Genomic DNA, 13,544 nt, shown 5'->3' with positions numbered 1-13,544 from the left:
GCGCCGCTCACCTCAGCGGCCCACGGTCCGCTTGCCGCCGCCGCCGCTGCTCAGCTCTCCCTCCGCTCCGCCCGCGCCCACTTATCGCGACACTTGCGCCTGAGCTCTCGCGCGACCTGGGTGGGAATCGGGCCGTAAAGAATCCAGTTCGAGCGCCCGCTCAACCTGGGTACTCCGCGTCCGCACCCGGAGCTGCCACCCTCGGGAGACTCCGCAAGGAAAAGACTCGGAACCGAAGGCTGGGCCGCGGCGCGGTCGGGGCACCTGTCCCCACGCAGGACGCGCTTCCACTAAGGCTTTCGCCTCGCCCCGTAATGTGTGGAATAGGCGCGCCCACGGCAGCCTCCTCCGGACAAACTGATCTCTGAATTTACCTATTCATCTGTCATGAATGTTCCTGTTTCTCTCTGTCTACCGAATCGAGGAACCTTAATTCTTTATCAGAATATTTTACATGAAGAGTAGACAAATAAAACTCAGAATTGGGCCTTTTATCATTTCACTAGTGGTCCCTAACTCCATTAAGATATGCATATGTGTATGAGGGCCGGGGAAGCTAACGGGGAAGATGAAGAGAAAAAAAGAGTTAGCGAGTCATATTTACCTTATGTGAGACCTAATCTAAAATTTGCCAAATTCAGGGCTGAAATCTGAATAGGTGTATTAAAAAGAGTTGTTACTCTCTCCTTCATATTTGTACCCCATTTCTTGAAATAAAAACCTTAAATACATTTGTAGGTTAAGGAGTTAAAGCTGCCAAACTGCCATTGTAAAAGAGGCCGAATATACAGGCAGAGTGACCAGTTTTTAACTTTGGCCTCAAGGGATACAGGTTCAGACACATCAACCAAGCTTGAGGCAAAAATTCAGAACTAGAGATACCAGCCTTAGTAACCAGAAGGCAACTGCTTTTCTGAAACTTCAGAAATATTCAAGTTGGCAAGGGTAAAATTTGTCTTTAAAGGGAAACACTCAAAAACTTTCTGATCATATTAAGACAGAATATAAGCAGAGTAACATCGTAATGCTGTTAGTATGCCTTTTTAAACCAAATTTATTTATCTTCCTTGCTTACTGACTCCTGCCCCAAAGAAGGAGATTACATAGAAATAGTCTTTACAATAATCTATGTTACAACTTTGCTTTGCTATTTTTTTTGGTCTGAGAAAGATACTAGGGTTTGTGTTTACAAAAGTAAATGAAAGGATCAAATAACATGATTAATACATTTTATTACAAAGGTTTTAGAAGATGAGGGGCAGAGCTAACAAGTTACCTTAATCATTAAAAATCACAAAGTTGGAGAACTTTTTTTAAAAGAGTGAATATCAAAATAGCTCTTAGAAAGACGACAGCTTAATAGTCTCTTAAGTTGCTGAAGAAAACAAAAGAAGGCTTAAATCTGGAGGATAAAAGTTGTATTCAAAAACATGCTAAAGAATACAGTAAAACAAACAAAAAAGAATGAGGAAAAAATAAATTGTGCCTTAGAGGTTAAATCCTATCATGAACACCATTTCTAAAGGGCCATGGCCCCACTTCAATACTCAAACAAACAAACAAAAAAAACTCATTGTTAAAATAGTTTCAACATTCCTTAAGAATTTATCCTGCACATAGGGTAGACATGAAACACATCCGGAAGAGACTCAGAATATCTGCAAACATAAAACTGCTTCTCTAAATTGCACTTACTGGCCTCGAATCCAGTAGAATAGGGTTTAGCTATGACATGAAGTGCGTCATCCTGGGGCGGGGGAACAATTAGAAGAAAACGGGCACTTTGCTATAGTTAATTCATGTGGCTACAAGTATAATAGTCCATCAGCTTCTCCTCAATGCCAAAATCTACTAACAATTTTCAAAAGCAAATGCAACTTTCTATTTCCAAGAATTCATGTGATAAAGGGTAATCACCACAGAGTTTACATATGCTCAGTTTTCTTAAAGCCATAGTTTTTATTCCAGAAAAGAGACAGTACATGGCATTAATAAACCACACATGCCATGAATTTTAGAACACTAAATTATTTTTCTCTAGCTCATCGACCCATTATATCCATGGGCTGAAAATTATATCTATGAAAAAACTGATAACATTTTGCAATATGTCAAAGACAGACCAACATTTTTTGCCTGAGTGTCCCACTAATCTTTATCTAGAGCTATTATTCTTGGACTTTCTACAAGTTTTCTTTCAAATAATTTATGAATTGTAACAACTGGAAAGAATACTGTGAGGATCTGAACACTTCAATCAAACACTGAAGGCAACAACCTTCCTCTTTAAAAAGCCATCTCTCCTGCCTGAATTTTTATCTACTGAAATAACCTCACTCCTTCATTTCTGCAGGAGTAACCAGAAGAAGGTAGCATTTCTTGGCCATCCCAAGTCCCAGGTCAAAACTTCTCTATTCTTCAATGTTCTAACAAAGGCTTCGGGCCCTGCAGCTCATTCCTGTGTGATTCAATCTTGTTCTCAATGAGAGAGATCTCTAGCACAGGTAAGAGTAGCTGAAAGGCGTCCTGGATGTAGGAGGCACTGTTTGATGCCTGCCAGGATTGAAAAAACAAAAAAAAAGAAAATATTAGTTATTTAAAAGGGAAGATACACTGTAAGACAAGAAGGGAACAGATTGATTTTTGTAATCTAATTAAATTCATAGCCTGGCAAATAAGAACAGTGAGTTGGCCATTTTGGTAAACTCTATTATAAGGGAAAGAATCTAGCTCTTAAGATGATATGAGCACCAAAAAAGAATGTCAGCATTTTTGTCCAACTTGCCCATCAGAAATGGTAGCTGTTCTTTGGCAACTTGCTCAGACTTGACATTCAAAGCTTATTTATTCCTTTACTAAGTGGGGTACACTCTGTCACAATGTTGTGGTCAATTACTGAAAAGAGGCTTTCAGAAGGCTATAAATTCCACACCTACGAAATTTCTAGTCCACTGTGATAGCTCTTCTCCCATGGACTCAATGCAGTTAGTGAGCATAATAAGTGCTCACTAACATAAACAAAGAATACTGCTTTCAAAGATTACAGTATAGGTACATTTCTATCTTGAACAACATTTTCCAGAAGTTGCTAAAGAAGCATTACCCTGCTGGACTTCATATACACTGAAAAGCCCTCACCTTTCAAAAGACTATCAACAGAAAGTTCATTACATTAAGATAAAATGTATAATTTCAAGGACAAGAGTGTTTCAAATCTGTATGCAAAAAAAATAAAATAAATAAAAAAAATAACAGGGAACCCGGATCAAGTGAGATTACCTTTTTAAAATTTATCAATGGCAAGTACTCCTATTTAAAATTCAGTGTGACATTGAATACTACATTTCCCAGCCAAAAGAGATCCCACATATCATCTAGTTCAATCTCTCATGTTGCAGATAAAATAATGAGTTTGTCAAGAAGGTAAATGCCTAGCCAGAGTCACACAACAAGTCAAGAAAGATCCACGGCAACACTGGCTCCTGGTTTACAAAGTCCTTTCTACTGCACCACTCTACTATTTACTAAATAACAAACTTATATTTTTTTAAATCATTTAAACGATCAAAATGGTTTCCCTGACTATTCAATTACAACTATGTAATAAAAGAATTAAAATCATTCCTTGATAGTAACGTTAAAAGAATTTAAAACTAGAGAAGTAACAGTCTGGAATTTAAAACATTTTTTCAATTAATATCTAAAACTTAACTATCAAATATATATTCTCCCCCAAGACTTACATAAACATGTTTTAAACAAATCATCAAAAAGTCTTGTTTGCATAGTTAATTTACAAAGCATAGTTCTTAAAACATGGAATCCAGAAAGCATCACATAGGGAAGTAATATCAGAAACAGGATCCTCTTTTCCATTGACTTAAACCATCTACCTTCTCAAATCTAATGGAATGATGAGGATAATGTAAACATTGCCTTTCTGACAAAACAAAGCATGATTTCCTGGCAAGGAAATGACAAAACGTTTTGTTTTTTAACAAACCTCTGCATAAACTTTAGTCCTTTAGGAAACAGTGCTTATCTGTTTATAATTTTCAGCCCTTCATGTTTACCAGCTGGTATCCAGAAGGTGTTTCATCACTGTGAACTGTTCATTAAGCTGTTAAGGAGTAGTACTAAGTAATGGCAATCTACTGCTTCTTCCACTCTACTTTATCCTGCAGCCTGTATGCTTTGTAATTAAGAAGGAAGAAATACACATCAAATATACATTATTTTGATCATATTGCATCAATATGGCTAGACTACCAATATGGTGAAAAAAACTAAAAAGCCAAAAACAAAAGGCTTCAGAAGAGTTAATTAATACATAATACCTTTGGAGTCAGAGACTTAAAAACAATTACTACTAACCTCTAGAAATACAGCAGTGATTAATGGGTTAAGGACATCTGCCACTTCATTGACCTGGAATAAAGAATACAATTTTAAGTGAGCAGAGCAGGTTAAACAATAGTAAGTGGAGTACGATCACACTTTAAAACACACACACACCTATACATAAATATTAAATATAAGCACAGAAGTCTGGACTGAGAGCAAAACGTCATCTTTAGAAAGTGAAATTATAAGTATTTTAAACTTCCTTCTTAGTATCTTTCTGTGCCATCCATATTGAGAGTGTATTGCTTTATTCCTTTTTATTGACTTAAAAAAGTATCTTCATTTGACCACAAAACCTTAGAACCATTTTAAAACAAAATATGTAGACATGGAACGTGTGCTCAAAAAACTCAAGAGTCTTTAACACAGGTTGTTTAGAAACGTCTTATTTCATAGAAATAAATAATGTAAATTTAATACTTGTATGTGTCAGTATCTTAGAGTTGATAAGCTGGCTTAAAGTATCTTTACGGAACACACAGAAAGATTTAGCTTCATAAGATTAACTTCAGGAAACCCAGCTCCTCTTTTTTTTTTGAGACAGTTTCTCTCTTGTTGCTCAGGCTGGAGTGCAATGGTGCGATCTCGGCTCACCACAACCTCTGCCTCCCAGGTTCAAACGATTCTCCTGCCTGGGCCTCTCAAGTAGCAGGGGTTACAGGCATGGGCCACCACTCCCAACTAATTTTATATTTTTAGTAAAGACGGGGTTTCCCCATGTTGGTCAGGCTGGTCTTAAACTCCCAACCTCAGGTGATCCACCTGTCTTGGCCTCCCAAATTGCTGGGATTACAGGCATGAGTCACTGTGCCCAGCCACAGCTCCTCTTTTGAAGAAAATACTACAGGGAAAAGTGAAGCTATACTAAAAGATCATCCTTAATAGGAATAATCTAAACTCAAATTTTAAAAAATTAACTTAGGCCATGGTCTTAATTAAAACAAATGTAATGCTCATGACTAGGACAAATAAATAAATAAAATTTTTAAAAACCCACAGTAATTTTGCTGCTACACTGACACTGATATACTTACTATAAAGTGATTTTCATTTGCTTATTTAAAATGCCCTTGATTTTATTCTAACTCATTATTACTGGTTTCTCAATCATCTCCCATAGTTTACACATCTTCATAAGTCTTTTTACAATTCCAATTTTTAAAATCCCAAAAAGCCTTTAGCTTCAACTATATCTCTCCCACTGGCTGGCAACGGCTGGCAACTGCATACTGTGGGCACTGCCATAGTCTAAGTACAGAGTTGTTCTTTAAAACCAGAGTCAAAATCTGAAGTTTTAATTTCATCAAGGTCTATATTTCCATTTTAAGTCTCAGAAGACAGCATAAAAAATACTGAAAACTTCATAAATAGATGAGAACAAAAATTAGAATTAGACAAGCTGATCCTAAAATTCATATAGAAAGGCACAAGGCCCTAAGCAGTCAAAACATTGTGAAAATAAGAACGAAGTTGGAGGACTCACACTTCTTGATTCCCAACCTACTACAAAACTACAATAATCAATATGGTAAACATACATTAGGATAAACATACAGATTAATGGACTAAAGGATAAACAAATTAATGGACTAAAGATTAATGGACATTAGGATAAACATACAGAGTAATCGTCTAAAAATGAGAGTCCAGAAATGAACCCATAGCCAACTGATTTTCAACAAAGGAGCCAAGACAATTTAATCGAGAAAAATAGTCTTTTCAACAAATGATACTGGAACATATGAATATCCCCTACCTTACACCATATATAAAAATTAACTCAAAATGGATCACAGACATAAAAATAAGAGCTACAACAAAACTTTTAGAAGAAAACAGAGGAGTAAAACTTCACTGCAAAGACATGATCAAAAAAGTGAAATCGTAACTCACAGACTTGGAGAAAATACATTCCCATCAAAAATCAGGTAAGAGGCCGGGCGCGGTGGCTCAAGCCTGTAATCCCAACACTTTGGGAGGCCGAGGCGGGTGGATCACAAGGTCGAGAGATCGAGACCATCCTGGTCATCCTGGTGAAACCCCGTCTCTACTAAAAATACAAAAAAATTAGCTGGGCATCGTGGTGTGTGCCTGTAATCCCAGCTATTCAGGAGGCTGAGGCAGGAGAATTGCCTGATCCCAGGAGGCGGAGGTTGCGGTGAGCCGAGATCGCGCCATTGCACTCCAGCCTGGGTAACAAGAGCGAAACTCCGTCTCAAAAAAAAAAAAAAAAAAATCAGGTAAGAAACTTGCATTGGAAAAATATTTTTAAAAAGCCTCCTACAAGTAATAATAAAAACACAAACAACCCAAGTTTTAAAATAAGCAAAGTGTTGAAACAGGTATTTCTCCAGAGAAGCCAAACAAACAGCCAACAAGCACATTAAAAGGTGTTCAACACTGGCTGGGAGCGGTGGCTCACACCTGTAATCCCAGCACTTCGGGAGGCCAAGGTGGGTGGATCACCTGAGGTCAGGAGTTTGAGACCAGCTTGGCCAACATGGTGAAACCTTGTCTCTACTAAAAATACGAAAGTGAGCTGGGCATGGTGGCAGGTGCCTGTAATCCCAGCTACTCAGGAGGTGGAGGCAGGAGAATCCGTTGAACCCAGGAGGTAGAGGTTGGAGTGAATCAAGATCGTGCCATTGCACTCCAGCCTGGGTGACAAGAGAGAAACTCCATCTCAAGAAAAAAAAAAAACAAAAAGAAAACAAAAAACATTCAACATCTTTAGCCATTAGAGAAATGTAAATCGAAGCCACAATGAAATATCATTTCATACCCACTAGGATGGCTCAAATAAAAACAAGCAATAACAAGTATTAGCAAGCATATGGAGAAACTGAAACCCTCACACATTGCTGTGAGAATGTATAATTGTGCAGCCCCTCTGGAAAACAGTTTGGTAATTCCTTAATGACCAGTATCACCCATATGACCCAGCAATTCCACTCCTAGCTATCTACAGACCCAAGGAAATGGAAACCTATTCAAACAAAACCATACATGCATGTTCACAGCAACATTATTCATTATAGCCAAAAAGCAGCAATAATCCACATGTCTATAACTAATGAACAAATAAAATGTGATATATATCCATAAGACAGATTATTATTTGGTAATAAAAAGGAAGTATTAATACATGCTACAATGTGGATAAGCCTCAAAAACACTATGCTAAGTTTGTTAAGCCTCAAAAACACTATGCTAAGTTTGATAAGCCTCAAAAACACTATGAATCCAAACACAAAATACCACATACTGTATAATCCTGTTTATGTGAAAGATGCAGAACAGCCAAACCTACAGAGAGAGAAAGCAGACTCATGGTGCTTAAGACAGGGGAAGTGTGGAAAGAAAGGGAATGGGGATTGTATGAGTTTTGGGAAAGTCTGATGAAAATGTTTTAAAATTAGAATATGGAAATAGCTGCATAACTCAGTAAATATAAAAACTTAAATATAAAACTTAAAACTATTTAATTGTACACTTAAAGTGAGCAAATTTTATGATAATTAAACTGCTAAAGAAGCCAAACAAACAGTCCAATAAGACACATGAATTCTTACCCCAGCAGTTGTTAGGCAGGTGGTAAACTGTTTAGACAGAGAGGACAACTCTTTACACAACACAACTGTCATCCTAGGAAAGAAAGGAAAAGTCAGAAAAGTTTTTCTTTTCTTTTTTTTTTTTTAAGACGGAGTTTCACTCTTGTTACCCAGGCTGGAGTGCAATGGCGCAATCTCCGCTCACCGCAACCTCCGCCTCCTGGGTTCAGGCAATTCTCCTGCCTCAGCCTCCTGAGTAGCTGGGATTACAGGCACGTGCCACCATACCCAGCTAATTTTTTGTATTTTTGGTAGAGATGGGGTTTCACCATGTTGACCAGGATGGTCTCGATCTCTTGACCTCATGATCCACCCGCCTCGGCCTCCCAAAGTGCTGGGATTACAGGCTTGAGCCACCACGCCCGGCCTCTTTTCTTTTTTTTTTTTTTTTTTAAAGAAGCTATATTTAACAACGTTCAGACTAGAACAAATCACTCCTTGTATTAAATGTGAAAGAAGAAAGCTTTTCAAGGGAGTAAATACAGTAGCCCCCTTTATGGTTCACTTTCTGCAGTTTCAGTTACCCATGGTCAACAATTATCTGAAAATAATAAATTAAAAATTCCACAAATAAATACTTCATAAGTTTTTAATTGCACATCATTTTGAGTAGCATGATGAAATCTCTCATTGTCCTACTCCATCCCACCCAGGACATAAATCATCCCTTTGTCCAGCATATTCACAGTACCCACTCATTAGTCAGCTATTAATATTAACCATCTTGTTATTAGACTGACTATTGTGTTATCATAGTGTTTATGTTCAAGTAACACTTATTTTACTTAATAACGGCCCCTGCTATGGTTTTGATATATCCCCTCCAAACTCATGTTGAAATTTGATTCCCAATATGCCAGTGTTAGGAGGTAGAACCAAGTGGGAGGTATTTGAATCATGGGGGCACTGCCCTCACAAACAGATTAATGCAGTATCACAGTAGTCAGTGAGATCTCACTCTGGTGGGAATAAGTTAGGTCCTAGAGAGCACGTTTTTATAAAGGAAGTTCAGTCTTTCGAGCAGGCCTCTTTGCACACACCCACTCGTCTTTCTGCTTCTTTACCATGTTGTGGAGCAGTACATGGCTCTCACCAGAAGTCAAGCAGATGCCAGTGCTATGCTCTGGGACTTTCCAGCCACCAGAATTGTAAGCCAAATAAACCTCTTTTCTTTGTAAATTACCCAACCTGAGATATTCTGTTACAGTAACACTAAATGGGCTAAGGCAGCCCCAAAGCCCAAGAGTAGTGATGCTGGCAATTCAGATATGCCAAAGAGACGCCATAAAGTGCTTCCTTGAAGTGAAAAGGTGAAAGATCTTGACTTAATTAAAAAAAAAAAATCATATGCTGTGGCAGCTAAGATCTACAATAAGAATGAATCTTCCATCCATAAAACTGTGAGAAGAAAGAAATCATGCTTGTTATGCTGTTGCAACACTAACTGCAAAAGTTATAGTCACAGTGTGTGATATGTACTGAGTAAGATGAAAAAACCAAACTACTCATCGGACAGAGGATCAACATCCAGAATACAAAGGAACTCAACTCAACAGTAAAAGAAAAAAAAATCATTAAAAAGTGGGAAAAGGACATGAATAGATATTTGTCAAAAGAACAAATGACCAACAGATACATGAAAAAATGCTCAACATCACTGATGCATCAATCATCAGGGAAATGCGAATCAGGACCACAGTGAGTTATCCTCTCACCCTGGTTAGAATGGCTATCATTATTAAAAAGATAAAAAGTGGCTGGGCATGATGGCTCATTCCTATAATCCCAGAACTTTGGGAGGTCAAGACAGCTGGATCACTTGAGATCAGGAGTTTGAGACCAGCCTGGACAACATTGTGAAACCCTGCCTCTACCAAAATATAAAAATTAGCTGGGCATGGTGGCACACACTTGTAATCACAGTTACTTAAGAGGCTGAGGCAGGAGAATCACTTGAACCTGGGAGGCAGAGGTTGTTGTGAGCCAAGATTGCACCACTGCACTTCAACCTGAGTGACACAGTGAGACTCCATCTAATAGATGCTGGCAGCAATTCCAAGTAAAGAGAACACTTATACATTGTTAGAATGTGAATTAGTAAAACCACTATGAAAAAGAGTATGAAGATTTCTCAAAAAATAAAAATGGAGCTACCAAACTACTGGATATTTAGCCAAAGGAAAAGAAAGAAATATATCAAAGGGATACCTGCACCTGTATGTTTATTTCAGCACTATTCACAATAGCAAAGATATGGAATTAATATAAGTGTCCACCAGTTGACAAATGGATAAGGAAAATGTGATATACATATAAATATAGATATAAATATAAATATAAATAAATATATATTTATATATATTTTGCAGGTCATTAGGTTAAGTGAAATAAGCCAAGCACCGAAAGACAAACACCTCATGTTCTCACTCAAATGTGGGAGCTATAAAAAAAACATGATCTTATGGAAATAGAGAATAAAACAATTGTAATACCAGAAATGGGGAACAGTGGATGGGTGAGTAGGTGGGGATGAAGGTAAGTTGGTTAACGGGTACAAACGTATAGTTAGAAAGAAAAAATAAACTCTAATGTTTGATAGCAGAATAGGATGACTATATTTAGCGTTAATATTTTGTACATTTCAAAGTAATTTAGAGAGAGGACTTGAAATGATACCAACATACAGACATGATAAATACTAAAGGTGATGAAAACCTTAAATACTCTGATTTGATCATTAAACATTCTATGCATGTAACACTCACATGTATCCCATATATATTTATATAATATTATATATCAATAAAAAAAATTTTTTTTAAGATGGAAAAGGCATTAAATTTGTCAATGGAAGACATGAATGGAATGTGTTCCAAATGATGGCAATCAAGTTTGGAACTATCCACAGTTTCAGGAATCCACTAGGGGCTTTGAACATAACCTATACAGATAAGGGGGTATACTACTGTATGCCTAAATCAGCCACCTGATATATAAGAAGACCCATCTAAGCAGGCACTCATGCTATATAAAAAGGGAGTTCAGTCCTTAGAAAAACATTTCTCTGTAAAATCCTCTAGAGAGCAGTATATGTTCAAGTTAAATCAAATAGAAAATAATGAAAATGCATTTTAGAAGACAACATCATACTTAAAACACCCTACATTCCATTTAGAAAAGTTAAAATATGTATTAATTAATTCTAAAAACCTCAGTTCTTAATAATAGTTATTAGTTACTGAGTGCTAATTATATGCCAGACACCATGCTAAGGGATTTACATGTCTCATTTCTAATTTTTACAACAATTCCGAAGGTAAGTCATTAGTCCATCTTTAATCATATTTACCTAAAGTCTTCTATGTGCCAGACTTTATTTACTTAAAGTCTTTCAAGCAATGGGGATGTATCAGTGAACAAGTCCCAGTTTTCATGGATTCCAACTTACTTGCTAAATTAAGGGAGAGACTATATACATATACATATATACACATATAAATGTATACATATGCACACATATATATTAATATATGTGCTATGTGGTGATATAAGCTAAGAAAATAAAGCATGGTAAAAGGACAGAGAATGGTGGGAAATGCTACTTTAGACTTTGTGGTGAAGGAAGGCTTTTCTTAAAAGGTGGCATTTGAGTAGACATGAATTCAGAGAGCGAGTGAACCACATTTCAAAGAATATTCCAAGTAGCAGATTTAGCTACTTTTCCATAGAACAGGCTCCTTTAGGGCTGTGAGTCTCTCAACCTTAAGGATGTTCAAGAAGACAAATGAGCCCCCTATTATGGGATGCTGTAGTGGGATGCTGATGATGCAAGTAAAGAGGAAGTCTGCAAAAGACTGACAGCCCCTCCCAGTTCTAACAATAGGCACTCTCATACATTTTTTTTTTTTCCAGTGAAAATTCTCATTATTTCAACCAGGAGATTTATTTAGAAACTACTGGTCTTTTTTCTTCCCCACCTATGATTATCTATAATCTACTATTTTTAAAAATTTTTGTACAAACCAGCAATACAATGAGAAAAAAAGAATGGGTTAAGGACACTCAGACCTGGATCTAAATCCTAGGCCATATAACACAGATTACTTAACTCCTCTAGTTTGCATTTCCTCATGATGAAAACAGGACTAGTCACTTACTTTTGGAGTTACAAAAATTAGAAATGATACCTGTAAATCCCTTAGCATGGCTCCTGGCATATAATTAGCACTCAATAGGAACTATTATTGAGAAATGAGGTTCTTAGAACTCTTCCCTGTTTTCACTTACACCAAATTACATTCCTATTAAAACTAATAATCTGTAAAGAAATAGTTTTCAGAGCATAAGCTGGTTAATTGAAAAAAAGGCAGATTTATAATGTTGATTTATTATGGTTCAATGAAAAGAAAAAAACAACCAAAATGAACAAACCGTCGAATATGTGGATGGGCGTCATATGAATGGTTTCTGGAGAGAGATATTTATAAAACTTTGGAAATAGGCCAAGAAAACTCCAGCAATTTGCATCATTTAGAGAAATTCTCATTATACTTACTGGGAAAGAGTTTGGCTCCTTTCTATGGCTGTCACTTCCTGCTTCCTTCCATGCAGAACCAATGCAGCTGTTTTGTGAAATAGTTCAATTGAGCAGGCAGTAAGTTCAGCTAGGCTCCGGATTGCAAACGCATGGATATCCTGGATGGAAAAACAAAACAAAGCATAGCAAAACAAAACATTTCCAGGTGGATATGATACCACTTTACATCTCTCATACTGCAGGATTTGTAGCAGAGACTAATAGTTGACTTCCAATAAATAGTCTCTTCTTCTTCCACAGTAGTGATGTAATTTTACAGCTGGGCTCATAGCTACAAAAACAAAGGCTCCCCTGAAGTCAGGTGTGACCAAGTAACTAAGTTTTGGCCAAATGATTTAGATGAAAAGTGTCAGGTGGCAGTTTCTGGGAACCTTACTCATGACAAAACACACATGCATCCTTTCTCTTTTTTTTCTTCATTCCTCCTTTAATCTTATAGTCTGGATCTAAGATGCTACAATCCTAGATCACAAGGTTGAAATTACAGATAGCAGTGTAAAAAAACAGGAACCTGGGTCCTTGGTTGTGATATATCTCAAATCTACTAAAACAAAAAAAGTCTTAGTTGTTTTGGCTACCTCTATTGAATTTCTGTTGACTTGCTCAGCGTTTTCTGCTTCCAACTGTTTTTCTCCTTCTTCATTCTCTGCTAATGGCTTGGTCAGAGACATCCTGATCCATTCGTGGGCAGTATTTCTTGCCTAAATAAGAAAAACATTGTCCATCAACAATTCAATTCAGTTCACCAAATTTACTGTGCACCTACCAAGAACACAATAGCAACTTAGAAGTCAGGGCTCTTGTTTTTACCTCAACATACCATCTAACTTTTCAGTCTTTATATCCTACTGGATTCAACAACACTTAATCATTGCTGTCCATCATTCCTTTTTGAAATTCTCTAATCAGTTATTTTTTTGTTTTGTTTTGTT

The 13,544-nt window shown here is 37.0% G+C and overlaps 1 protein-coding gene across 4 annotated transcripts in view; it reads right to left on the bottom strand.

Annotated features, from left to right (window-relative positions):
• Positions 1 to 1,212: 1,212 nt before the first annotated feature.
• The window catches only part of FAM114A2 (family with sequence similarity 114 member A2), a 195,184-nt gene continuing 182,852 nt past the window's right edge, over positions 1,213 to 13,544 (bottom strand). For all 4 annotated transcript variants that reach the window (XM_074378825.1, XM_074378826.1, XM_010344585.2 and 1 more), the window contains 5 exons: positions 13,191 to 13,313; positions 12,571 to 12,710; positions 7,977 to 8,049; positions 4,375 to 4,428; positions 1,213 to 2,553 (listed from right to left, as the gene is read on the bottom strand). In XM_074378825.1, coding sequence (XP_074234926.1) covers positions 2,419 to 2,553; positions 4,375 to 4,428; positions 7,977 to 8,049; positions 12,571 to 12,710; positions 13,191 to 13,313 — 525 coding nt within the window. In that variant the 3' untranslated portion in view covers positions 1,213 to 2,418. The remainder of the gene's footprint in view (positions 2,554 to 4,374; positions 4,429 to 7,976; positions 8,050 to 12,570; positions 12,711 to 13,190; positions 13,314 to 13,544) is intronic.

This window comes from Saimiri boliviensis, chromosome 1 (genome assembly GCF_048565385.1).
Source record: "Saimiri boliviensis isolate mSaiBol1 chromosome 1, mSaiBol1.pri, whole genome shotgun sequence".
In the NCBI taxonomy this organism is placed as follows: domain Eukaryota; kingdom Metazoa; phylum Chordata; class Mammalia; order Primates; family Cebidae; genus Saimiri; species Saimiri boliviensis.
The sequence above is the reverse complement of the archived record's forward strand: the minus strand, read 5'-3'. Positions and strand labels throughout refer to the sequence as shown.